This window comes from Drosophila simulans, chromosome 2L (genome assembly GCF_016746395.2).
Source record: "Drosophila simulans strain w501 chromosome 2L, Prin_Dsim_3.1, whole genome shotgun sequence".
NCBI classification, from domain to species: Eukaryota; Metazoa; Arthropoda; class Insecta; order Diptera; family Drosophilidae; genus Drosophila; species Drosophila simulans.
Window position 1 is genome coordinate 14,328,651 of NC_052520.2, and position 25,642 is coordinate 14,354,292.

General features: G+C 41.8%; 1 protein-coding gene and 5 non-coding genes across 7 annotated transcripts in view; 2 read left to right on the forward strand and 4 right to left on the reverse strand.

The window, feature by feature from the left end:
• Nucleotides 1–16,386, forward strand: part of LOC6732333 — a 57,627-nt gene extending 41,241 nt beyond the window's left edge. The window contains exons 1-5 of one of the 2 annotated variants that reach the window (XR_005544560.2): nt 14,171–14,794; nt 15,151–15,306; nt 15,363–15,533; nt 15,587–15,774; nt 15,845–16,386. Coding sequence is in view for 1 of the 2 variants with exons in the window: in XM_039297008.2 (XP_039152942.1) it covers nt 15,047–15,112; nt 15,163–15,306; nt 15,363–15,533; nt 15,587–15,745 (540 nt within the window). In the remaining variant the exon portion in view is untranslated. Of the gene's footprint in view, nt 14,795–15,031; nt 15,113–15,150; nt 15,307–15,362; nt 15,534–15,586; nt 15,775–15,844 lie in introns of those variants that run through there. The other variant, XM_039297008.2, reaches the window with a different exon arrangement.
• Nucleotides 8,146–8,216, forward strand: Trnag-gcc. The gene has a single exon. It is a non-coding gene; the product is annotated as a tRNA-Gly (tRNA).
• Trnag-gcc lies at nt 8,402–8,472 on the reverse strand. The gene has a single exon. It is a non-coding gene; the product is annotated as a tRNA-Gly (tRNA).
• Trnag-gcc lies at nt 8,738–8,808 on the reverse strand. Its single transcript has one exon. It is a non-coding gene; the product is annotated as a tRNA-Gly (tRNA).
• Nucleotides 16,387–20,837: 4,451 nt separating the features above from the next.
• On the reverse strand, nt 20,838–20,908 carry Trnag-gcc. The gene has a single exon. It is a non-coding gene; the product is annotated as a tRNA-Gly (tRNA).
• Nucleotides 20,909–21,141: 233 nt separating this feature from the next.
• On the reverse strand, nt 21,142–21,212 carry Trnag-gcc. The gene has a single exon. It is a non-coding gene; the product is annotated as a tRNA-Gly (tRNA).
• Nucleotides 21,213–25,642: the final 4,430 nt, after the last annotated feature.

A 25,642-nucleotide genomic window follows, 5' to 3' on the forward strand; every position in this document is an offset into this window, starting at 1 on the left:
TAATTTTCAAATTAAGTGTTGCTTCATGTAAATTGATACATTTACTGAATGTATTTTTCGAGCTCTTGGCTGATAGTGCCAGCAAAGACTAGTTGGCTGGCTGTCCGGCTTTTAAGATTCTCAGCGAACGAGGTTAGGGCCCATAAAACGCTGCTTTTCAATGATTCATGGGGCTCTACATATTTTCTATTGCGAAGCGGTCCGGATGGCGGAAAATGTATGTGCAATAAATTACCTAAATAGTGTGTGATTTAAGTCGTTGTTAGTGAAGTTTAAGATAGCTGTTCAAAATAATATTGCTGACACGCAGAATAATGTTTATCGTTGTATTTAAGTGGGGAAATTTGGGAAACATTAAAAGGCTATTTTAATTTAACTATAAAAAACTATGTTCTTATTTTGAAAGCGTAAACCACTTCGTATAAACACACTGAAGCATACTAGTGAGCTTAGTAACAAGATAATATAATACTCAGAGCAAAGTCCTTCAATAGTTGCCTAACTCTGCTCTTCTCACCTTCTCTATTTTCAGTTCTTGACTGTTTCTTCAGCCATTTCTTGGCCACTTGAGTGCTCCTCCGGCAACTTGCGGCCTTGCGTTCCTTTCGTTCAGCTGACAGTCACTTCCTGTCAGCGTGGAGCAGCTCGATCCACTGGAAGCCTCCTAAACCCCGCCTGTGACGGCTCATTAGCATGTGTGCGTGGCTGGTCCTGCTGCTCTGCCCGTCGCTCCTTTGGCCTGCCATTAATTTCGCAAACTCGCCCTGCTCGTACGTCTCTGTGTCTCCTTGGGGCGTTTACAACTTAGCCAACTTGCAGTGTAACGCTTTGTATTGTTCACGCAAAATTTATTTCCGCTACGTCATGAACATCCTGCTGTCGTCGTCGTAGTTGTAGTTGTATTGTAGTTGTCCTCATCAACATCCTTGTTGTATTTGTTGTTAATTTACGTAATAAATACGCTTGAAAATGTTGCACGCACATGCAAAATGAATTACGTTGCTGGGGAGCAGCAACGGCAGCAGCAGCAACATCAACAACAGCAACAGCAGCAACATCAACTTAACTGTCACTTGTCACAGGGACGTTTCAGGGGCCTCCCTCTGGATGTCCTGGCGGTGCTGTCGTCTCTCACATGTCAACGGGCGTCGCTTTGCTTGGCATTTTTGTGATGTGAAATGAAGCAACGAGGTGACAGCAGCAGCAGCAACAGCAGCGGCAGCAGCAGCAGCAGCTAAAGGGGAGTTGCTGCTCCTTGCAGCGGCAGCATAAAATGAATTACTCGCGTGAACAACAAAACCTGTCAGAAGGCTGTCAGCTGTGGGGGCGACACGTGGGTGGGGCCCCATGTCGCATTTGCAATCGCCCAGTCTCGCTGATGTTGCGCTGGTGTGTGCTAGGTGTCAGCGCATCGCATTTGAAATCCTCGCACACCGAAAAACAGTTGACAGTCAGCAGTCAGGGCAGCGACAAAGTATTGCTCCCGACATTCAACGCCAGCGGCAGCAGCAACAGCAACAGCAGCAGCAGCAGCAGCAGCAACATGTTGCCATCGCTCGCATCCATGGCCATGCATATGAAATGTGAGTGTGCGAAATCTTTTGTGGGTCCGTGGCCCATGATTATCTTACCTCAAATTGCTTGTAGCAATCATGGAAAAAGCAACGTTGCGGTTGTCAAGCTCTTTGGGTTCTCCCTCGTTTCATTCTTGTTTTCTTTTTTTTTTGGCCACAGCAATTTTCATTTTCGCACTCCATTATAAAGTAATTTTTTTGCATTACTTATGCCTGTCAACGTCTGGCGCTTTTCGCCGCTTTCTTCTTCCTGTTTCCGAGGCAACGCCCCACGAGCGTGTGGGTATCCTTCTCGTTGGCAAAGATTAATATGTTGCCGCTGTGCCGCATCCTGTACTCACTCGCTCAGTTTGCCAGCTTGCCGCTGTTTGAACGCTCGCATGTGTGACAGTTTGCAAATGTGATTGACAACTGACACTGGCATATAAATTCAAAGCTTTCGCACACACTCAACCGTTGACAGTGTACACGGAGAGGACAGGAGCCGCAGCAACAGCAACTGCCTCCAGCCTTGAAGGCATGACAAACTGACTGACTGAATGACGGACGTGCCGGAGGTCTGAACGGTCGCACTGACTCACTAGCTGACTGACTGACTGATGGCCCGACTGTCTGCAATGCAGTTGGGTGTTGTCTCAACTCAACTCAGTTAGAGGACTGGGAAAGTAGTCGCAATTCATCAGGGAAAGATCTTGGGAAAGATTTAGGGTTGTCTTTTGCACTCAGCTTAAGCAAATAATTAATTACTGTCCTTTTGAATTTGGGTTTTATAAATCGTAAGAAATAACTAGATCTAAGTTTTATTAGTTTTCTTGGTAGTTCTTGTGTTTGTTGGATTATGGTTTTATTTTTGTCATTCAAGGCAGCAAGATCATGATTAAAAGTTCATAAACAATTACTTTTCCATTAATGGAAGATGTACCCTTACCCCTAATTCGAAAGAGCTCAAACCATTTGATCGTTCCGCAGTAAGTACGATCATTAGGGTGGACCGACAACTCTGCCAAGTCATTTCCCCAAAGTACAGGTCTCCATCTATATTTTGTTAGTTGCTTCCCGTTTCTTTCAATTACCCAGCCACGGCCTATAGAAACTAATACCAATTATCATGACAACTTCCGTTTCTCAGCTCAAATTACTGCGGCCTAATTGCTATTTAGGGCTCCTTTCGGAACGTCGAGCCGCGTAATGTCCAATTATTCAAACAAGAGACGGAGCCCATAACCGCTGACACAACCGTCCGGCCCGAGTTTGATAATAGACTCATCAGACATCGGTCGCCATCATCGTCATCATCGCCGCGAAGCAGGTAGTTCCTTCACAAGGAGGGAAAACTCATTTGGGAGAATACACAGGGAGAAATGAATAAAGCGGACCTACACAAAACTTGCCAAACTTAAGCTTAAGATTTTAGCCCGTTGGTTATGTAATGTGATAAGGCTTAACTTTCAGGCTTAACTGATAATCGAAAGCTTTCAATCTGTTATCATCTGCAGCAATTTATAGTATAACTATATCTATCCTATCTATTTCTCTCTGTGTATTAGTGATGAGTCGCGAACCTGTCGCTCGTGCTGACGACAAATGTCTTCAGCGGAAGTGACACAACAAAAATCCCTGGCAACCGAAAGGGAACAAAAAACGCTTGATTATAAATGCCCGATGCCGCGAAGAAAATAAAACTAATAAATTGATGTTGATCTGGCGATGCTGGCTACCGTCTCGAAGCAAAACAAACGCGCCATGACAATGACAAAATCAAGCGGCAGGGCTGACAATGATGGAAGTGACAACGACAATGGCGCTGAATGACAGGAGGATGTGGATGTGATGGCACTGCAGAAGCAGAAGGAGCGGGGCGTCGGCAAGGGGTTTTCTGGAGGGGATCCGAGGGGTCGACCAGTGGCAGCTGTTCGCTAACTCGACACTCTTGGCGTGACTTGTCAACGGGCATCATTCGGCTGGCGTCGAGGTTGGGGTTGCCGTTGATGCTGGAGCAAGAAGATCATCATTCATGACGATGATGATGCGGTCTACGCCTTTTGTTTATCAAATTTCAATGAGATTGGACGACTGATGGAGGTAGCACATCACTTTGAAAAGCATCGTCTTTGTGCTCAGCTGGGATCGATTTCACTGAAACTAGCTTCGTTCTTTGGGGGAATATTAAAACAGGTAGTACAAGTATGAATTCTAATACAAACTTTATACTAATTTTAGAAAATATGGTATCACCAGACATGGGTCTTTACTTCGATGTCACCATTTCTCTTGATCTCCATGCTTGCGGTCAGTCTTGCTTAGATTTCGCCATCCTGGCCACAGGAAAAGGCAAGCAATTCTCCGTTTATCCGTCAGTCAGTCAGTCGAGTCATCGATCCATCAGCCATTCAATCATTCACTCATTTCGACTGTTGTCACTCACTAGCACTCGAGTGGAAGGAAAAGAAGGGAGCAGGGGCAGTGGCAGACGGGGCAGGAGACTTCAGGCAACCACGTTGCACGATTCCGTGGTGCGCTTCAATGAAAACAAACTGATATTTGCCTGACACTTGAGATTGATTGTCATCCATCAAGGGAGCTGCTGCTGTCGTCTGGCTGAGTGATTGAATGGCAAGGATGCGCTGTTTGCATTTCGAATTTACATGCCAGGCCCGTTCTCGTTCTCGTTTCCATCTCGACTACCTACCAGCCGCTCCCCAGGCCGGTTGCCCTGCCCCTCAGCATTTCGGCGTTGGCCTGAATTGATATTCAATTACGAGTCTGGCGTTTTATTTTGCCAAGCCGAAAGGCGGCAAGGAGTAGTCGGTCCGAAGCTTGTGGCTTTCACACTCGGTCCACAAGTTGTTTTGACCAACGTCTCCATTACGTGACAACCTGGATACAAGTGATGGTCCTTCTTGGCACCGTGGATCTTGTTTGCATTGCCATGTTGGTTGGTCAGCAGAGAGAACCGCAGAAAGACAGAAAATCTGCCAATTCAGATTGGCCTTCTCAAGAGTCATGTGGTCAAGCAGCAGCTGCTAAGTTGCCATGTGATATCCAATTTACACGAAAGATGCTTGAATCAGTGAAAGGTATAATTGTGCGACTATTTTTTATGGCGAGCAAAGCAATATGGCCTCGGAAAACCGTACACGCATTTGTAATAAAAGCCGCGCACATTTTTTCAAATTAAATTTCGATGCCGTTTCAATTGCAATTGAAGCTCAATTTGTTTTAATTAAAAAATTGTTTATGTCAGTTATTCATTGAAAACATTGTGTTTTAACATGTAATATCAATTTGCTGCAATTTATTTCCAATCAATAAAGAACTGAAATTTCAATTATTTATCAAGGCATTTGAGCGGCGCTCGCAATCTCAACACTCTGTAATTCAACATATTCATATACTCGTACGACATTTTATTATGTTTAAATAGTATATAACGTCTATGAGTATTTGGCTTTAATTCTCATTTAGTATGAATTTAGTGTTTTATTTTTTTATCAAATAAGAACTCCGAACTCCCAGCTCCACATTCAACATCCACTGAGACATTCAAAGCCAAAAGACAAACACACATTTTTCATTTGGCTTGGCTTTCCTCCTCAAGACACCAACCATTTTCAAATCGTCCAAGTAGCGCATAAAGAAATTGAATTCATTAAACATTAGCTTCCTGACACGATCGTCGCCAAGCCTCCGCCGGCAGAGACCTTAAAACATTTAGTGTCGCAATATGCAAATCCATAAATTTTCTGACCCAGACAGGCGGGGAGTGTGTGGGGATCCGGCGGAGGCGATGGAGCCTCAGTCCTCGGTTGTCGGAGACAAGACATACACACGCGATAAAGAAATTCGATTAGGCATCAATTTTAAATGAGACGCGTTCCCCTGCCTCCTTGCCACGACAGGCCGCCTGCTGTGGATGCCACGTAACCTGATATGGTGACACTCGTCCATGTCGTTCACGTCGTCGTCGCGGTTGCAATCTAATTTATGACTTAATTATCAGGCCATATTTAATGTGTCCAATAAACTAGTCTACAAAATTATACCAACACGTCGTTGTTTAGGCTTTGCCGCGATCTGCGATGCACTGAGAACGCTAATCGGATGGGATTATTTAATTATAAGTTGCATATTCATAAGAATACTTAAGGAATGATATTTAAGATTAAAGATTTCAGATAAAATGAAATTAGTTTAACTTAATAATTTAATATTAATGTGCTTAGGATAGGAACATAGGAAAACTGTTCAGCTTGAAAACCTTCTATTGGGTAATTCAGATTTAAATGAGCTAGTGGTGTAAAGATTAAACTTGTTTCAAGGTTGCCACTTGCATGTTGCATGGCAATGGCTGCAATTTCTTTCAGTGCATTGGACTTGGCTAGCCTTTGCTTAATGCGTAATCGGAGCGCGGGGAACTTGAATTTCAGCAACTCAACTCGCCAACTGTCCGTGGTGTGGCCTCCTTTAATTCTGCGGCCATCAATTTGCTTTTAAATGCAACAATTTGGTTGCCATTGCGGCGGCACCACCGACAGAGTCTGCACCACGTCATCGTCACCGCAGCATGCAGCATTATTTTTTTTTAAATACGTATTTTGTTTTTATTTTGGCAGTGGCGACGGAACGGTCGATCGGGCTTGGCTTGGTTGGCTTGCTGGTTCAGCAATAAAAATTTCGTGAAGTGGCAATAAAATTCCATTTAAAATGGCAGCGATTATGTCTCAACAGACCATTAAAGTCACTCAAATGACAACTACTACTTAGGCACTCACAGCCAACACACCGCACCACTTTCAGCATCGCCTTGGACGCACAGCAGCATTTATTTTGTATTTATTCTTCAATTTTTTCTTTATTTTGTTTACTCCTTCTGTGTTGATCGTGGCTCGCAGATCGCGACATTTGATGACGGGCGCCGGACTTGGAAGTCAACCGCATTCGCACAGTGGGGCACATTTTATTGCCTTGGGTGGTGCCGATCCGCCAGTGATCCACTTGCGTGGGTGCCTCCATTAATAATGTGGATTGATCGGATATGGACTTGGAAAGTTTGGCTTGCCATATGTGGAATCACTGTAATACACCTATCGAAAACTACATTTCAGTCATATTGTTTACAATAGTTTTAGAAATCTATTTTCTTTATTTACATACATGCCCCTGATTTGCTGATCCCGGAGCAACCTCAAGTATGTATATTCATGCTCTAAACATTCAATTACTTTGGGACCCCAGTGGTCTCATCAGGACTTAAAAACTCCAAGCAAATTGCACTTTTCCCCCGTTTTTCTTGTGTGCTCAGCTGAAAAGTGGACGAAACTACCCCAATGCGAATTTCCTGCTGACTTTGCATTTTATTATTTGACGGTAGTCTGGTTGCCACCACTGCCGCGCTTTTGCCCTCAGTATGATATGCTCATTTTAGCAAACGACTTTGGCTGCTTATGGTCCGACTTCCTGGCCATTTTGGCACTGTGCACACTCCGAGGTTAAGACGTCTTCGTCGGCACCAGCATCGTTTAGATAAGTGAATTTTTCCTACGCAGGGGGCTGTATAATTTCTGTTGATAGGCTTAGGTTCTATAATATACTTAGCAGAGTTTTCATGTCCCGTGCTATGCAAACACCATGGTTACCCAGGTTGCAAAGGATGTGCTTGCGAAACCCAATACAAAAGGGATGTTTGCCCGTACATCTGAAATTTAATGCCAAAATTTGACTTTCAAGTGGTTCGAAACAAAAAAGAGCGAATAGTGCCATCCTATAGGGGTCCCCATTCTCCAGACTCGACTCCAGTTGATCCTCATTAGTGGTCACATGTCAGCTTGACGCGCATTTGCTGTATAATTTTGTCATTCATCATTTTTCGCCCATTTCATTTTGCGCTACATGCCGAAGGACTCGTATTTCACGCTCATCCCTCGGCTCCTCTGGCCGTTTCCCGCAGAGTGGTGTCATCTTTTCCAGCGTCGCATGACATGTGACAACAATGTGGAACCGTTGTCATTGTCGCTGGTAGCTGTTTTGCTGTGACACCTCCCAGCATTCCCCTGCAGAAGTTTTCGGGGCCAGTGGATCTCTGCCCAGCTAGGTGTGATTTTCAACAAGTACGTTCATTTTTCTGCTTCAGTTTTCCCATTTTCCTACGCATCCCTGCCACCGTGAGCCCTGTGATATATTACCCAACCAAAAACACGACGCTCGAGTGAGTGATGAGTGACTGAATGGGCCACACTAATGAGGGAACCGAGTGCTGGTCAGCTACTGTCAGTCGGCATGAAAATGAATGACATTCGCGTGGGTGTGTGGTTTGATTAGCCAGCAAAATTGAACGACGACTAGAATAAATTTGGTAAGTCTTCTGTGGAAAATAGTTGCCTAATTGGCGCCTTTGATATTTTCATTATACCACCCAGGTAAAATAAACATATTTAACATTATTATAAAGATATAGATTTGATAATGATGCTTTACTATCTATATGGGCATTTTTAACGTTATCTTCTAATAAATAAGAAGAATAACTGATTATCCATTTCTGTTTGGGAATTTCGGTTTAAATTTTTACAAAGCATCGGTGGTTCAGTGGTAGAATGCTCGCCTGCCACGCGGGCGGCCCGGGTTCGATTCCCGGCCGATGCAAATTATCTTTTTTAATATTTTTTTTGTATTTCTTCTAATCATTGTATTTGTAACATATTTAGAGGAAAATATCAAATGACTTGGTATCTCGTAAGCGTTTGACTTATAGATAGGAAATAATTATAATCGAAAATATAATAGCATTGTAAATTATAATAATTAATCTCGAAATTAAAATAGTAATTTGCATCGGCCGGGAATCGAACCCGGGCCGCCCGCGTGGCAGGCGAGCATTCTACCACTGAACCACCGATGCTGTTGGGAAAACAAATATTTTCCGACAAAAAATTTTTCTTTTAGCGAAAAACTTGGCTAGCATCTTCGCAAAAAAACCATATGCGATTGTAAAACCGGATTTCGGATGTAACCAACCAACTTCAAAAGAGTTGGGCAAACAGGTTTGAAGATTATGTTTGTAATACGATTTTGAATGATGGAAAACCAAAAATAAACAGAAAAATGTCATAATTAAAATAATACAGGTATTAATAATAATACAGGTATTAATAAAAATATTGGTTTGCATCGGCCGGGAATCGAACCCGGGCCGCCCGCGTGGCAGGCGAGCATTCTACCACTGAACCACCGATGCTGCTTAAATTGATCCGCCAAAATACACAAAAGTAAGCTTAGGTCGGACGTATTGAACGTTGTTTTAAAAATAGACTAGAGATTATGAATGAATTGATAAACTTAAGCTCTTAGTTTCTAAATTGTTTGATATTTGCTATATAGTTTTTGATATTGTCTGATCGAATTCAAAACAAGGACAAGGGCTACATAAATATAGCATTTCAGCTCCCAGAATTCCCAGGTTATCCAAACGTGAAAGACGAGTACCACTGACAGCCGTCTATTAACTTCTGTGAACTCAAACATCTAAGAGCCTATTAGCAACCAGAGCTCAACTACTCATGAACGCAAACAAACAAAGCTCTCAGGACTCGCAGGCATCAGGAGACCCCATAATTAAGGTAACCTGAGCTAATTTTCCGAGCACACCACACCGCGACAGACAACAATTGTCGCCAGATTTTGAACCGTTCCTGCCAAACAACCCTTCCAGGCAGGATGTCCATCATCTGACAAGCCCAGCCCAACCCTTTGTGTTCCCGGCCCGTTGACAAGCGCTGAAAAATATCAAATTTCATGCAATTTCAATGTGAAGTGGTGGCAGGAGTTGCGAAGAGCAAAACCAAAAGAAAGCCAACCAGCGCTAACTAAGAAACTCAGGCTTTTCGACTTGTAAATACCACTTAAATAATAAAATTTACCTACGAATACAAACAAATTCTTTTGTTCCAATGTTTTATAAATGTAATGATACTAAATTATGATCAATTGAGAGATTTTATACCATAAACTCTGCAAGAACATTCGTTTTATTAAAAAATAAAAAGTGTATTTTGAACTGATGTTCAAGTGCCAAATACTCCTTTTCCCACTGATTACAGGGTACGATAAAAAAGACTCGGCGCGGGAATTGAGGGAAATATGACGACGGTTTTTGAGTGACAGCAGCGCGGCAACACCTAATTCAATTTAACAATTCATTTATCATAATCAGGCATCAAGCCGTTGTCACTCACAATTACGATCAAGCCGTAGTGAAGGCCGAGCAGAAAAGGCCAACAAAAGGACGCCCCGACTCCTCCCCTCAATCTTCTCGTATCGCCTGATTGCCCCGCGCTACTCGTCTTACTCTTCCTGCCAGCCTGCCGCCGGGATCTCCTTTCTCTGCCCCATTGTCCTCCGGCTTCTCGGTCTTCCTGTCTAAGTCTCAGTCGCTTCCTGCCAGCGTGCCTGGGACTCGCTATCTGTCACTTGGCTGCCAGCGGTGCAACGCAGCACGAAGTCCAACCAGTCGGCGGCGAAACAGCCAACAACTCATTGTCAGTTAAATGTTGAGAGCTACTCACATTTTAAATGAGACAACAGCGAAACAGCTGCGAAACCCAGAAGACTGTCAGGACTCCAGGGAATATCGAGAAAATTCATAACAGTCAAGACCTTGCTGGTTACCAAAAAGTTAAGGCAATCAACACCCCACGATTTCATTCAAAATAAAGCGATCAGTTTTAAACTAATTTCTAACCCATTTGCTGGTTTCCTACAGAAAATGGGTTATGTGTTAATCATAATTTTAGGTTTTTGGAAATGACTATATTTTAGGATATCATTTTATTCTTAAGCATACCAGCTCTGTCATATGTACATATATTCTGTTCCATACTCACTAACAACTACAAGCAGGAGATACATATGTGCAGCATTCTGCAGCTTCAAGTTACTTGATACTCTAGACCATCGAGAAGTGGAGCTTCCAGTATCATTTCAGATAAGCCTAAATTAAAATGAAATTTGAAAAGGTGGTCACAATTTGGGTTGCTGGTAAATATTCGTCGAAAATATCCTCGTTGCTTTAGTGTATGTAAGCCAGCACATGTGCATATTACATATTCCGTGTTGCATTTCTCTTTGCTCAGCTGCCACTTCCACTGGCCATTAATTTAACGGCCAACAGCAGTGACAGAACAGAGGGAACACCCATGCTGCCCCTTGTGTTACGTTGCTGCGTTACGTTACGTTAGTGTGCCCCACCCTCACGCTGTGTGGCACTATCTGTTTGGCTCGTAGTCATACAACACCCCCTCCTCCTCGAGCCCTTTTCGAGCTGTCAGCCAACAATGCTTTCGCTGTCAGAAACAGCAGAGTTGTTGCTGTTGCTGCTGCTGCTGTGCAATTTGTTATACGTTGCACTGTGGATTTTTATAACAATTTCTACCATATTTTTCTACACGCGAGTGTGAGGCGAGGGTGTGTGGGGCGTATAAGGATGGTCACATGTCAACAACAACGATGCATTCTGACAGCCCAATGACATTTTCTACATTTTCGTAAATTGCTTCGATTTGTTTGGGGGCCCTTGGCGTTGTTGGTTGTGTTATATGACCGAAGGCAAAATGGGTCCCCACTGCGTTGTGCAATGGCAACATGGGAAGGATGTGACATCCACGTGAACGTATTTATTTATATAGATTTTTTATCGGCTGCACATTTTTGTAAGCTCGGTAAATAGCTTGTTGAAACTATAAGCAGCTTTTCGATTTTGGCTCCAGCACTCTAACCAAAACTGCGACTGAATTTCATACTCAATCATTTTTACGTTTCTCACATTTTTGCTGACTCTTTCATCACAATTGACAGCAAACACTGCCAACCCCTTTATGTTTTTATTATACCCATAAATTTTCATTAAAGTAGATATGATGTACATTAACTTGTACAGTTTCCTTTCAAGTTAATTTGATATGATGGCTTTTTCGAATGTATATTTTTATAAATATCAGCTGGCGTGTATAATGATCTACACGCGCCCACCACATTAACCCCATTGCAAGCATTTGTTTTGGCTATAAAATATGAGCCAGCACGGCACTTAATTCTCAACGAAGCATTCGGTGCCACAGCCCCATGCACTGAAATTAAGGCTGCAAAAGTATGTTGAATGCACTCTAAAAATACAGTTTGAACTTTAAATAGTTCCTTAGAAAGAATAAATGCCCTGAATATCACATCTATGTTACGTTTGTTGACTGTGTATAGTTTTGTTTAAAGTACGGTGTATAGCTAGCAATTTCTTCTCAGTGCACAAATGCAACAATGTAGCCTGCAATTGTGTTTACCACTTGCTTTTGAGGCGGTGAGTTTGTGCCAAAATGAGTGGACCATAAAGCAAAGACACAATAAACGCAACTCGCGCGATTAGCAAAATAACTCTAGGATGACCGAGTACAGTCAGTATACTGAATACAATACCTTGCGAAAAGCTCTATTTAATAATAATATTTATGCATGGCCAGGCCGTCAGACTAATTGACTCATAAATTAGCCAAAGGACAGACCCCTCGTCCACCACCATTTTCTCTTTTATAAAATCTTGACTAATTCACCCGCATGTCTGTGACAATTGGACATCAAGCACGGGGTCTGAGAAATCGTGATGGGAACTGCGACAGACGGACAGTGACACAAAGTGCATTTGACAAATGACATTTCACAGACTGCCAGACACCCAATCCTGGGGTGGATATTCAAGGGAAGGCCCACATTCTGGGGCCGCATCAAAACCAAAGTGTTTTTAAGTGAATTAGTTTCTCTGATTTCTTTTTGCCTTAAGTACTCTTCAGTGGGGTATCGTAATTACCAAGAAGTGGGCCTTCAAATAATTCAATTTATATCTTAAAAATTGTAAGTTGAAAAATGTATATCCCGTTAAAAGTTATAAGCTATAACAAAATACATTTTCAAAGTCATTAAATATTCGCTGTGCGTTTTCAGATGGCTTATTAGTGCTTAGTACTTTGCGACTGTGCGGATCTCTCCCTTAAAAAATTGTGTATTTATGTCTTATTTTTAGGAAGTATTCAGTTTTTCGTCATTCTTTTATAAGCTTTTCGCCGCTCAGCGATTCGCGTTGCCATCACCGTCTTCTTCGCCCAAAAGAAGATCTCAATTTCCACTTCAATTTGTCTGCTGTCACTGGTAATTGAGTTCAATTTACAATAATGTGCTCTGACGTTTGTGCGGCTGAGCGCCAGCTGGGAGGCTGGGACATCCGAGCAGTTGGAGCGGGCGGAGTGGCAAGTGTACGAATGTCTTGCGATTGCAATTTGTACCCGCTGACTCTGGACTCCCGACTCTCAACTCCCAACTCCGGTTTCCTTACTCTGATCCCAAGCGCAGTGCCCGACCGCTGGGTTTCTGGAGTCAGCACAGCATCTCTTTGGGGGTCAGTGGTGGTCAGGGAGTTCAACAGTTTCCAATCGAGGGGGCGTGACTGCCGGAGGCGAATGGAATGGAAATTGTAATTGATGCCCCGGATATTGATGGCACTTACTGGATTTTAAGTGGTTTGCATTTCTAGAGCCATTGTGTTTCCTATGGTGGGATATCCTTCATCTATGTTTGGACATCAACTTACAGTTTTTTACGCCATAAATCCAGCGAAAAGTGAATCCCCATAATGATCTCCATTTCGTTAAATAAACGTAAATTTGTGAAATCACTTTACAGTTTCTTTTTAAATATCTTATATTTTACATATAAGATATATTTACCTTCCATTTGCTTTAATGTTGAACGTTATGTTTTTATCACATTCGATATCCGGGCAATCCTGTTGACTAAATCCAGCTTAGTAGACTTCAAATGTAACGTTTCCTAGACACCAAATAATAAACCCTTTGTTATCTGCGAGTCCTTGCCCACTTTACTGAGGTGGACACAATTTTCGCAAACTTTTCAAATAAAGCCAAATGAAACAGGGGTTAGAGAATGAGACTGCTGAGCTGGTTTCGGGTTCATGCATAGGGCATAATAAATCTTTTTAACGAAAACAATAAATCGCATTTCACGCATACTCTGGCACGGCGCAAACACTCAGCCAGCAGAGAAGGGCGGCCAAAAATAATAATGGCAAGACCTAGTAACGGCTGGGAATAGAGAAGCCAACGTGAGTTTGGCTCAGAGCAGCCAAGGTAAACCCTTTGCCCGAAGAAAATTGTAGAATTTATGCATTGGGTGGAGGAATTCTCGCCGAAAGACAACAAAAACCCCTGGCCCAAGTAATTTCTCAGCGTAAAGCAGTCAACGAGTTTCCTCTTTAACGAAAAAAAAAAAAAACGCTTAGTGCAACTCTCATACCCTTGGACAGGATCCAACTAACTTTTTAAAGCTTTGGGCAAATTGAAAATTAATTTGATGGTTACCTAATGCCATTATCCTGAAAACAGCTATATCTTTAATTTTAATTTTATTTGAATAATTGCCATATAATTTCAAGATTTTATTTAAGTAAATAATTGCAGCTCTAAATATTCGATAAAAATATTTATCTATCTTGAGGTATCTCTTGTTACGATACGAGGTATTCCCAAATGCGTGTATGCCTGTCACTTAAGACTTTATACCTATCCACATGTGTGTGGCAGTTAGCCAGTGTGAGTGTGATTACACCTACTTGAAGTCATATATCTTTCACTTTGCGCTTTCAACAGTTTGTGACGTCCTCTCCGTCTACACATTTATCCTCCACTCCACTCGAGGGGGCGGTTAACAAAAGCTCTTTGATATACCGCCACCAACTCGACGCGACTCGACTTTCGAGACATGCTACCAACACTTCAGCCCTATATATATACCCAACCCATAGCCATACCCATACCCATACTATAGCCTCGCCTCATTTGCTGCTGCCTCTGCCCGAAAAGCTCAGAAGTGGGCATGTCAGCGAAAATCACCGTAAATTTTCCGCATTGTTTAAAATTTATTACACTTTCAGATTTGCCAGCGAACTGAACCGCACCGCGAGCGGGGGGCAAACGATGCCTGAATGTTGGGGGTGTTGGTGCGGTTGATGAGGAAGTCGTTTGGGGCACGCCCTTTGTTTGCCGGGGTTTCTCCGGGGCCGCCTGCTATCTCTGACATGTTGCTGTCTAATAAGTGTAACCAGTAATTTTCTTATCACGTAAACTGACTCATGTAGCTGCCACCTTTTGGCCTCATGGAGCCAGAAGGTTAGTTTGAATATTTTAAAATCTCGAAACTGATCAAAGTTTAATTTAAAACAATACCGTTAATAGCGCATTTATGGGCAATTTAAAAACAAATCGTTGAAAATGAAAGCATTAAGTGTAATTATAAATCTTATTAGATCGATTTATATTTAAAAACATTAATTACTAAATATTATGTTCATTGCTTCTCTACGCAATGGTTTGATAACTATTAGTTTCACGGATTTTGTGGCCAACTAACTTTAATATAACATGGACCTCGTTCATTTGGCACTGATCATAGTAGTGATCCTTTATGGCATCAACAACGCAAGTATAGTTACATAAAAGTAAAAGATGCTATTAATTTGTTTTAGGTCACCCCTAAGGTTGAGTTCACCAACGTCAAATGCTCGTCTGCTGACACCTCGTACGTTTACTACGAGAGTTGCCGTATTAAAGCGGTAAATAGGACGTATAAGTATATTTCTGTGAATTCCAGACTGTTAATATTGCCCCTTACAAATGCCACAGTTCGTATAAAAGTGATTTTTATTCATGTATTATTAATTAACAGTATATCTTCTAGATAAACGTAGCCCTATTTAAGCGGTATAATGGCTATAAGCCATTTCTCTATAACGTTTCTGTGGATGCCTGTAGATTTTTGAAAACTCAAAAATCGAACATAGTCGTTAAATATTTATTCGATTTAATTCTCTTACAATCCAATATAAGAAGTCCGACCTGCCCATTCAATGTAAGTTAACCAATATGAGTACTTATACGCCTATAACAAAAATACTTTTTTAGCAGTCCCTTATTACTGTGGATAGGCTCACTACCAACTTTCTGAATAATAAGCTTACGCAAGTTCTGCCAGTTCCTGAAGGCGACTATCTTTTTGCATTCAGATGGTTCTCTTTTAATATTTATCGTTCCTCTGTGAACGTGTACATAACGATATCCTAAATATTAGTTTTGAAAACTTGGACGCCTAGGTAAATAGATACATATATACATACTGTACGTTCTTAAGATTGCACTAATCCTAATCAATTTGTATTTCAGTGGATATTCTATTCAAAAGGAGTTCTTCAACATTTTACTAAACCAAACATAATTAGTATATGCTTAACGCTTATGTATGTAAGTTTTATGTTGACAACGTTAGGATTAAATGTTTCAATGCTTTTTTATAACTTCCTGGCCAGGGTAATAATTTTGCATTAATTGACAATTTCATGAACAGCATTGGACAATTTTAAGCACTAAATTATCATATCGGAAACATAAATATTAAACTAAATACTAATGCCCTAATGTTATCCCATAAGCAGACAAAATATAATGTGTGCATAATTTTCGGCTAATCCATATTTCATGTCCGACAACTGCATTGGCTTTCGGAAAATCTCTACGTTATCGAAAACATCCTGTTTTTGCGGAAAGCCCATTTATGAAATATATAGTATATAGTGCCCCTCGCTATGAGTATCTGATAGATATGGGTAAACAAAAAAAGTTAGGCCAGAACCAAACTCGAAATTCGAGTCTAAGCTCTGACTGCATCCGCTTGTAAATCATATTAAAATATTTATGCTGCCGCCCGATATCCCCTGCTGTTGCTTTATTTTTTGTCGTTTGGCTTTCACATTTTGTGGGGCCACCGATAAATTGTGAACAAATGACATTATGCACATGTGCTGCGGTATCTGTGTGTGTGCGGTTTATTTAGTGCATTTAGATAAAGCGAGCGAAAATGTCAACTCTTGCGACTATTTTTCGTGTTCGTAAGTTTGTCGGGACTGACACTGCCACTGCCACACTGCTACTGCAACTGGCTGCAATTATCGTGCAACAAATCATGGCAACAGTGGTTATTGTTGCTGCCGCCGCTGTAGTTTATGGCATTAGTTGTGTTAATTTATGTCCCATTTATGAAATATTTACAAATTTTTCAGCTATTATTGTTGTGGCGCAGATTTCGCACACCCACACTCTTTGCCACTTATTGTGCCTTATCGCAATGGAACAAAAATAAAATATTTTGTAAACCATTTTTCAGCTCAATTCAGTGGGGATCGGTTCGGTTGGATTCGCTTCGGTTGGGTTATTTATGAGATTTTAGGATGCCTGCTCTCTGTGACCTCCGCCGGATGTTTAGTCGCAGTAACTTTTGTTTTGTTGTTGCCCACCGGAGGTTGGGACTTATAATATTTATTAAAATTATGCACACGGTTTGGCATTTAATATATGTAATGACGGTTAAAGAGGGAGCTGGTTCCATTGAATGGACGCGCAAAGCAGGTGTAATTAGTCCTAAAACCGGTGACTGAATAATTGATATCAATAGCCTAAAACTGTAGCGATGGATAAATGGAAAGGTATTTACACTACTAGCTGATTTCTGGACATGATTAGCATATTTAATTTTTACCCAGAAATGTTTTTCAAAACGTAATCGCATTCCAATTGAAGTAGTTAATTGTTGCCATTGGAAATGTTATGCAATATTTAATTGGCATTGATCCCAGTAAATATAACAGCTAAACCTATAAGCCTGTTCATAAAATTACTTAATTTATTAAATATATAATATCGAATTGGTTCTTTTCATATATTAATATTCTAGATAATAACTCTTTATAGTCAGTACATAAAAATGCATTTCTCATATAGAAAACACATTTTCGAATTTATCTTCCGTCGCAACTTATCAAACATTGACCGAGTCCAGACGTGGCAAGACCAGACCCAATGTCACAACAATCTCCAATCTCCAATCGATTCCCAGCACAATTGCTGTTGATTAAGATGCTGATGGTGCCCCCTGGCCACATCGCCCTCCATTTGTTGGCTGTTGTGTAAATGTTTGTGTTATTGATTAATTACATTTACAACAATCAAAGTTCATTGAGTGATACCAATCAAAACAACGCCAGCAAACAACATGGGATGCAGTGCGATGCAATGAATCTTCGAGTGGAAGTTGGAGTGGTGGGGCCAAATGGACGCGGAGCGATCGGAATGGCTGACTGAATGACTGAGTGACTGGATGACTGGATGACTGAGTGACTGAATGACTGACTGAGTGAGTGACTGAACGAGCAAAGAACATGTCTAATGTGCTTGTGGTGTTGCCCCTTGCTGGCTGATTGCTGCATGTTCGGCTTGTCGCTGCTTGTATGGCATTTGTCTGTTTTGGGCTCCGCGTTGCTTTGATCTTATTTCTTTCTCCTTTTTTTTTTTTTTTTGATCTTCACTCGCTTTGATTGATCAATTAAATTCATTTGTAAACAACTTCTTGCCGACGATGATGCGGCATAAAGAGCACAGATGTATTCCCCGCCAGAGGAAGCCGGCGTCCTCAAAGAGCGGAGAAGATTTATTTGGTTTTCTATATTTACGCGGGAGTCGGTCGATCTGCGGTCCGGTTAAAGCCACAACAAACATATCCCGCTGATAATAATTACCAGATGATTTGGCCTATCTGGATAAATTGGTTTTGAGGTTGCAACTAGAAACAGGAATTTGTAAATTTGATTGATGCACATTCCATTTTTATGGTATAAAAAGTCTTAATCTTATGCGAGTATACAGATGTGTGTTGATTTATTTTCATTGAATTATATTTTTAGTATTTTCGGTTTTGAAATAAGCATTTTATTTTTAAGTTTTCCCACATTTGCACAGTAATTTCTGCCATCGTGTTGGCCATGTACTGCAAGTTTATCGTACATTTTTATAGCTGTCAGTGCGTTGGCTGTCAAGTGTCAAAAACATTTGCAGCGTGCAACGCGCCAAATGCAAAATGCAAATGCACTTACGAACGTCTCTCGCCAAATGCCTGACAATGACAAGCCAAGAGAAGATATATATAAAAAGTGTACGTACTTGCTCGACGGATTTGCATTGTTCGCCAGATATGTATTACACAAGTCACAGGCAGTCAGCATAACAGCAGTTGGGTTTACAATAGTTCCTCGTGTTCGAGCAGGGGCACACACATGACTAACCCACCAACTGACTGACTAACTCGCCGACTGACTGGCTGCACGTACATATAGCAATGATGATAATGACGGTGCCATGGGGTTGATGATGCTCTGACATTGCCTGACGCCTTGATTAAACTGTCATTTAACTTCATTTATTTTGACACAAAACTGACAAGAGACCCCCATTCTAAGTGGCAGCTTATTCAATTTTGCACACCCGTCAGCGAACAAAGAGTATTCAATAAAATAAAATTAAATACTATTTATTATGTAGTTCGTAGACGTATTCCATATGCAATCCTCGATGCGGTCATCACACTGCTGAGAGATTGCATATTCAGATGGGCTACCCGATCCCAAAGTAACAAATCAATTCCACTCATCCGCAAGTCATCATCGAGAGGAGGCAACTCATTTATGCTAAATAACAAGTGATTAAAGTTCGTTTTGCGCCGATATAAAGCTGTCACTAAACATAAATTACAATATGTCAGTCTCGAGAACCTTTGACTTTTATTAATGTAAACATGAAAAGCAACACGCACGCCGAACCTCCGAACGAGCGCACAACAGCTACAACATGCTGACACTGAAAGCCGAGATAAGTTACCCAGGCACACAGACTGGGTCTTGGGACCCCGTCTCAGACCCCGACCATATAGCCCAGACCCAGACCTAAAAACCCCAACTCCCAAGCTGGGTTCCACTTGGAACCAACGCTGACAGGCAAAAGTTTTGTCCAAGCGACGAGCTGTGTGTTTGTTATTAAAGAACCCGATGTGCAGCAGTGCAAAGAAGATGCAACACTTGAGGCTGGCTAGGATTGGATTATGGTATAATATGGTAAAGTACAGGCATCCCCTCTGTTGTTGGCTTAATGTTGGCTTAACATTAAATCGGAAAGGAGTGAAAATTTAATATTTATTTATTTATTCTACAAAAATGACTCTACTCCTGTCCCAACATTGTTTTTCATATCAGTATGTTTCACTGTACTATAACAGCCCCACCCCGCTAGTTTTGCATTCATCTGGCTGTATCTCCGTATACCGTCCTGGGCTTTTGTGTGTTTGCGCTCACTTAGCGATCATATCATTTTGACATGCTCGTGTGTTTAAGCTGTCAAATTGCCTGCTGTCTACGGCTGCTGTCTGCGATAGCTTGTGGCTCCCTCTCTGTCCTCATCTCCATCTCGCTCTGGCGGAGTCTTAACTATCTTTTCGCTTTACATGGACTAGTCGCTCACTCCTCGGGGCCCCGGTTGTCTATTTGTATCTGGACAGGCACTTCGGTCGGCCTCATGCCTCCTTAAGTTGACGTGTTACGCTGTCAGCATGGAGAAAACCTCAATTTCAAACTGTCAGTTTATATGTCAGCTCCAACTGACAGTTCTCCATGTTGTCGCTGTCTCCCTCTAGCCGATTCGTTTCGTTTCTTTCATTGGGTTACGTGGTTTGGCATGCGCTAGCTTTGGCTTTTCCACGGACTCGGATACAGATACAAAGCCAGCGACAGCGACAGATACTTAGATGGGCATTTGAATAATGCGCACACAAGTCTGGCTTACAAGAGGGGCTTGCTTGGGGATACTATACTGCTTAAGGCTGCTCATTTGGCCATGATCCTAACTCTATTCATGGTGCGCGCCTTCTTCAGGGGAAACAACTCAACTCGACTCATTCGGACTGCTGTCCGCATGGTGAATGGGCAAAAGATACGGATGCGAGTACGAGTCCGCGGAATCCAGTGATCGTTTCCCAACCGATGTTTGATTAAGTTTTACAACCACGATTCCTGGAAGTAAGCCGACTTTTTAAGTAGCATGAAGTTGTACAGCCGATGCTACTGTACTGATTAACTTCATGGGCGTATAATAGGTAAGCTTCTTTAATGCATGTAATATTTTACAAAATACAGTAATAGTAATAATACTATTAATAAGGAGTAATAAGTCTTGTAAAAATATTGTAATTTAAAAAAAAAACTGCATCTTCCACATTCCACCAATTGTTAAAGTTAACCTTGAGAAAGCCGTTATAAACTTAATTATCAAAAAATCTATTTGCATCGGCCGGGAATCGAACCCGGGCCGCCCGCGTGGCAGGCGAGCATTCTACCACTGAACCACCGATGCTGTTGGAAAAGCTAGTTTTTCCGCATAAAATTTCCATTTTGGCAAAAAAGTTGGCAAACATCTTTGAATATGATCAAATGATGGTTAAAACCGGCTTCCACACGAACAAGTTACATTAGAGAAAACCAAACGTGTTCAAAATAACCGATTTATGTGTAATATTTGTAAGTAAATTCGACTGTTTTTAAAAAATAAAATATGTAGTTACATTTTGGTATTTAAAAAATATAGTATGCATCGGCCGGGAATCGAACCCGGGCCGCCCGCGTGGCAGGCGAGCATTCTACCACTGAACCACCGATGCTTCTTAGTTTTTGCGTCAAAATTTCCCAACTATAATAGCTCTATGATCATTAGGATCCTTATTGTTATTGTAACTCCTTTATTTGATAGGAGGTTTTAAATATTATCCTGAGTTAATAAAATCCTAAAGTACAATGCCTCTCTCTTCACCTGAGAGACAAACCCTTTTTCAGGCAGGGACAGTTACCTGGTCGTGTTCTTAAGCGATAAATAAAGTTGTGAACATTGGCTCGATTTGTTTGTAGGTAGGTCCGCCGTTCGGTTCGCTTGCCAAGGTATGGTGTGGTATGGGTTGGTGTTTAGCAGTCGCCATCCCCATCCCCACGGTCTTATGGCTGCCGCAGTGCCTCCCTCCCCATCACCATCCACCGACCCCATAACCATGCCCATACCATCCATCCTGATCCGAGCCTTGGCTTTGTCGGCCCTGTCGTTCGTTGCACTGCGTCGGACACAAAAGATTTACGATTATGGCGCGACTATTAAAAAGTTTCGCCTCTCGCACACCTCCGCCACCGCTACTCCTCATCTCTCACTCAAGCCCACATCCAAAGTCAAAATATTGTGTAAAAAATAAAAAATAAAAGGCCAACAAACAGAGTGGGGGCCTGGTTTGCAGCCGGCTCTCTGGATCGATTAATTATGTGCGGAATTTGGTTTATTGAGTACGAACCGCCTTTAAATTGTCTAAAAGACCCGGAGAGCTGTCAGGGCATGTTCATTCGTTTCGGGGGGCGATCGCAGATCGCTGATCGCCGATCGGAGAACGGAGAACGGGTTTCAACGGCTGACTACGCCTGTAATTTATGAGTTTAACTATAATTTTTAACATTTACGCTGCGCCTGCGTGCGCTTGCAATATGACAATTTTACTGTGCGACAAGGAGCTCTACAAAGGGAGTATATATGCACATATTCAGTCAGGAGTCGAACGGACTCGAGTTCGGAGAGATCGGGGAACAGGTCATATTTGGACTCTACATGGACAGCTGGTCAATTGAGTTGGCCCGAACCCGGAGCGGCGTGTTGGCGGGGCAACCATTTTGTTGTTTTCGATTAGACTGTTAAGTTGTCAAGCTGAAATTGATTTGTAGCCACTGGCCGGCCTCTTTTAAATTGCTCAAATTAATGTTACACAAGGTGTTGCCTTCGTTGAGGTTACAGCCGCTCCACCAACTCTGGCTGCTCAGCCAACTGGATGCTGATCGTAAATCGATCTGGCTAACCATGTGCCCGGCCTGCCAAGGGGTGTTATGACTGCTGTTAGATGCCGGACTAATCGCGGTTTTGTACGAGTGTCCAAGCCTTAATCGATACTGATTGGCGTGAACTATTTGCCTCTAAAATTGTAGCTGGTTTATTTGGAGCTTTGGCAACACTTGTGCTGATTTTTTTCACTTCCACAACTTCCGATTTCGTAATTTATATCCGCTTCAGCCACTGCTAATCAACATTCTTCCCACAGTTAACTTTCATGTAGTCCTAATTACATTTATTAGTTGGTAAAATATATAAGTTTCGATTATCTTCGTTTTATTATTGTAATCCTAGGAGATCTGGATAGTCCTGAGGAGACTGCATATACCGAGCACTGCGATACAGTTTAAGAGATGAAGGCTTATTTACGGCATTAAAAAGCATTTGACCCTGTATGCTCAGCACTCCGTTAATATAGTCATCCGATAGTTTTTTGTTCAGAGCGGGCTGCTTCTCTGGGACTTCTACTTTCACTGGAGCCTTATTCGATTTCTTGGTGCCGAAACCAAGAATAGAACCCTCCACAACCATAGCCAAAGCTAAAATTAACAGCAAAGTCCAACGCAACTGCTTCGATTGCATTTCAAGAGCTGGGTATATAAATACTATGAAGTTCTCCGAGTTTGATATGAGTGATTGACACATAACACTCGGCTGGCAATGGATGTAATCGTACTGATCGGACTCGAACAAGTGCTTAATCGCTTTATAGCGTGATTTCTGTACGCGATTGCAACCCACTAAAAATCCCAATTAACTGTCATTCTCATTATATGCTGGTTATCTGATAATCCAAATATTCGACGCGATTGCGACACTCAAGGGGACACCATCATGGCCGGCCTGACTAATCATTTTCAAAATCCACTCCGATTAGGCGTTATGCACACGTCCACTAATCCACTAACGTTTCCAGCTCACTGATCTGTGGATTTCATTGGGGGAGCGAAAAGGGGGTGGTGCGTGAAAAGCAGTTTCCAGTTACCAACAAACTAACTAACTGACTGACTGCCTGACTGACAGTCAGATTCGGTCTCTATCCTCCGGATCTGGCTTCAAAGGAGTGTGCGACGCCTTTGACGGCAGTGGATTTGGATTGCCCTGGCCCCGCCCCGCACCGCCACGTCTAGTACTTGATCCGGGGTTCCAAGTGGCGGGAACTTGTGAGTGTGTCAGGCCCGACTATAATCTGACATTTAATTAATAATAAAGTTGACAGTTTGTTTTGAGTGACTGTGACAGTTTTAATTGAGATTTGTTCTCCAAATACCCTGCACGGTTCGCAGTAGAGCTTATGCGTTTCCGCACGTGCAGATGAAAGTCATTTTGGATAGTTATTAAACATAAAAGATTATTTGCTTCTGTTTATTTAAAGCTGGTGACATCTGAAGATTGGAAACTAATGTATGTTCTGAATAGGGCTTATGCGCAGCCATTTTAGTTTTAGATTATAAAATATTTATATTTAACTCGAAAGGCTTAAACATATGAGTAGACATTGAAAAGTTGCAGCGAGCTGACTGATTTTCCCCAGTGATCTCCCTCCCACTCAATCTTCATTTTTAGCCACTTGTAGTTGGACATCGACAAATGACCATCGCTATCTGCCTTTGATCTTCAAGTGCCTCAATCTTGGCCCCTTCCCGAACCACTAATTACTGGGTTGTGCAGGGCATTCGAATGGACTTGATATTCGAAGCAAGCGGTGAGAGTCAGTGAGTGAATGAGCACCCACCAGCGTCAACGAGGTGCCACTCAGAAAAGTCCAAACCACTTAAGTGACTGAGAGGGGGGGAATTTCCAGCCAAAAAATAAGAAAGAAAACATAAAAAACGCATAACGAAATGGTCTTTCGGCTTTTGTGAGTGTAGTCAGGTCGATTGAGAGGCGATTAGCGAACAAAACAGAAGTGGCATGTTTTGATGATGATCAGCCGGGCACGTCGGATTGCCAGCAATCAAATCTGAATGGCGTGGGGGTTTCTCGTGGTCTACGGGGGAGCTCCGTAAGCTAGACACGCGTAAAAACGCTCCCCAGATGACTTTTCAATTGAGTTGTTAAGCTGTCTGATGACGGTTGTCAAGTTCCCCCCCGTTCGCTTCACCATTTGCCACTACATTCGCTATATGGCAAATGCTTGCGCGATAATTGAGTTTTATGATTGACACGACAACTTTGCTTTTTAAATTGACATAAATTTCAATATGTCGCATACAAAAGCGAGGAACACAACTGCGAGTTAAGCGAACCGAAAGCGATCTATCTCCGCCAGCCCCTTCCTCCTCCCCACTGCTCCTGCCCCCACCAGTTCTCAATATTCTGCCAGGGCGATAAAGTGTGCAATAAATTTCAATTACTGTTATTTCGCCCGGCAAAGCGCCCATAGAATCCAAACCCAGCTCTCGACCAAAAACCCATATAAACTATTTAAGTGAACAAAAAAAAAAAATAAAATGCGGAAAAAATGAATGTGGAAAAGGAAGGCGAAACAAGAAATATGCGACACACAAATTGTGATAAATTTTATGTTAAAGTGCATGAAATTATATGGCGACACATTTGGGCACTCATAAATTTTATTTAAACAATTTACAATTGTCATTCGAGAATTGCTTGTCGCAATTGTTGTTGCAATAGCTTTTGTTGCTGTTCTTGTTGGCTTTGCAGTCAGCGAGCGACTGGACAGTGACTTTGTTGTTGGGCTATAGTTTATGTTGTTGCTTACGTGCGGCTTTGGCCTGCGAATTATTTATGTTTTATTGTCAGTTGGAGGTTATTATATTGCCATATTGAAGCACGTTAGCGCTATAAAAATAAAAAGCCAATGATATGCACGTTTTAAGTGGCTTAAAAAAATAATGCTTTTACGACGGTAAGTGAAGGTTGGGCTGACTTCAATGCAGACGTTGATTGGATATTTGTAAGGGGGACTTTTCAATGAGGTACTGAAACTATCATTTCTGAAATTATTAAGGCAAACAAAGAGTAATAGATGATAAAGATACAAACAAATTAACAACTAAAACTCACCATCCTAAATATAGTTAATAACTCCTTCAAATATATTGTTAATATCCTTTTAATTTCTTCTTTCAATTATTCATATCTTAAGAACTTTAGTGCATCTGCAAACTGCCCAAGAATGACAGCTGGGTAAGCCCGATAGCAGTTCAT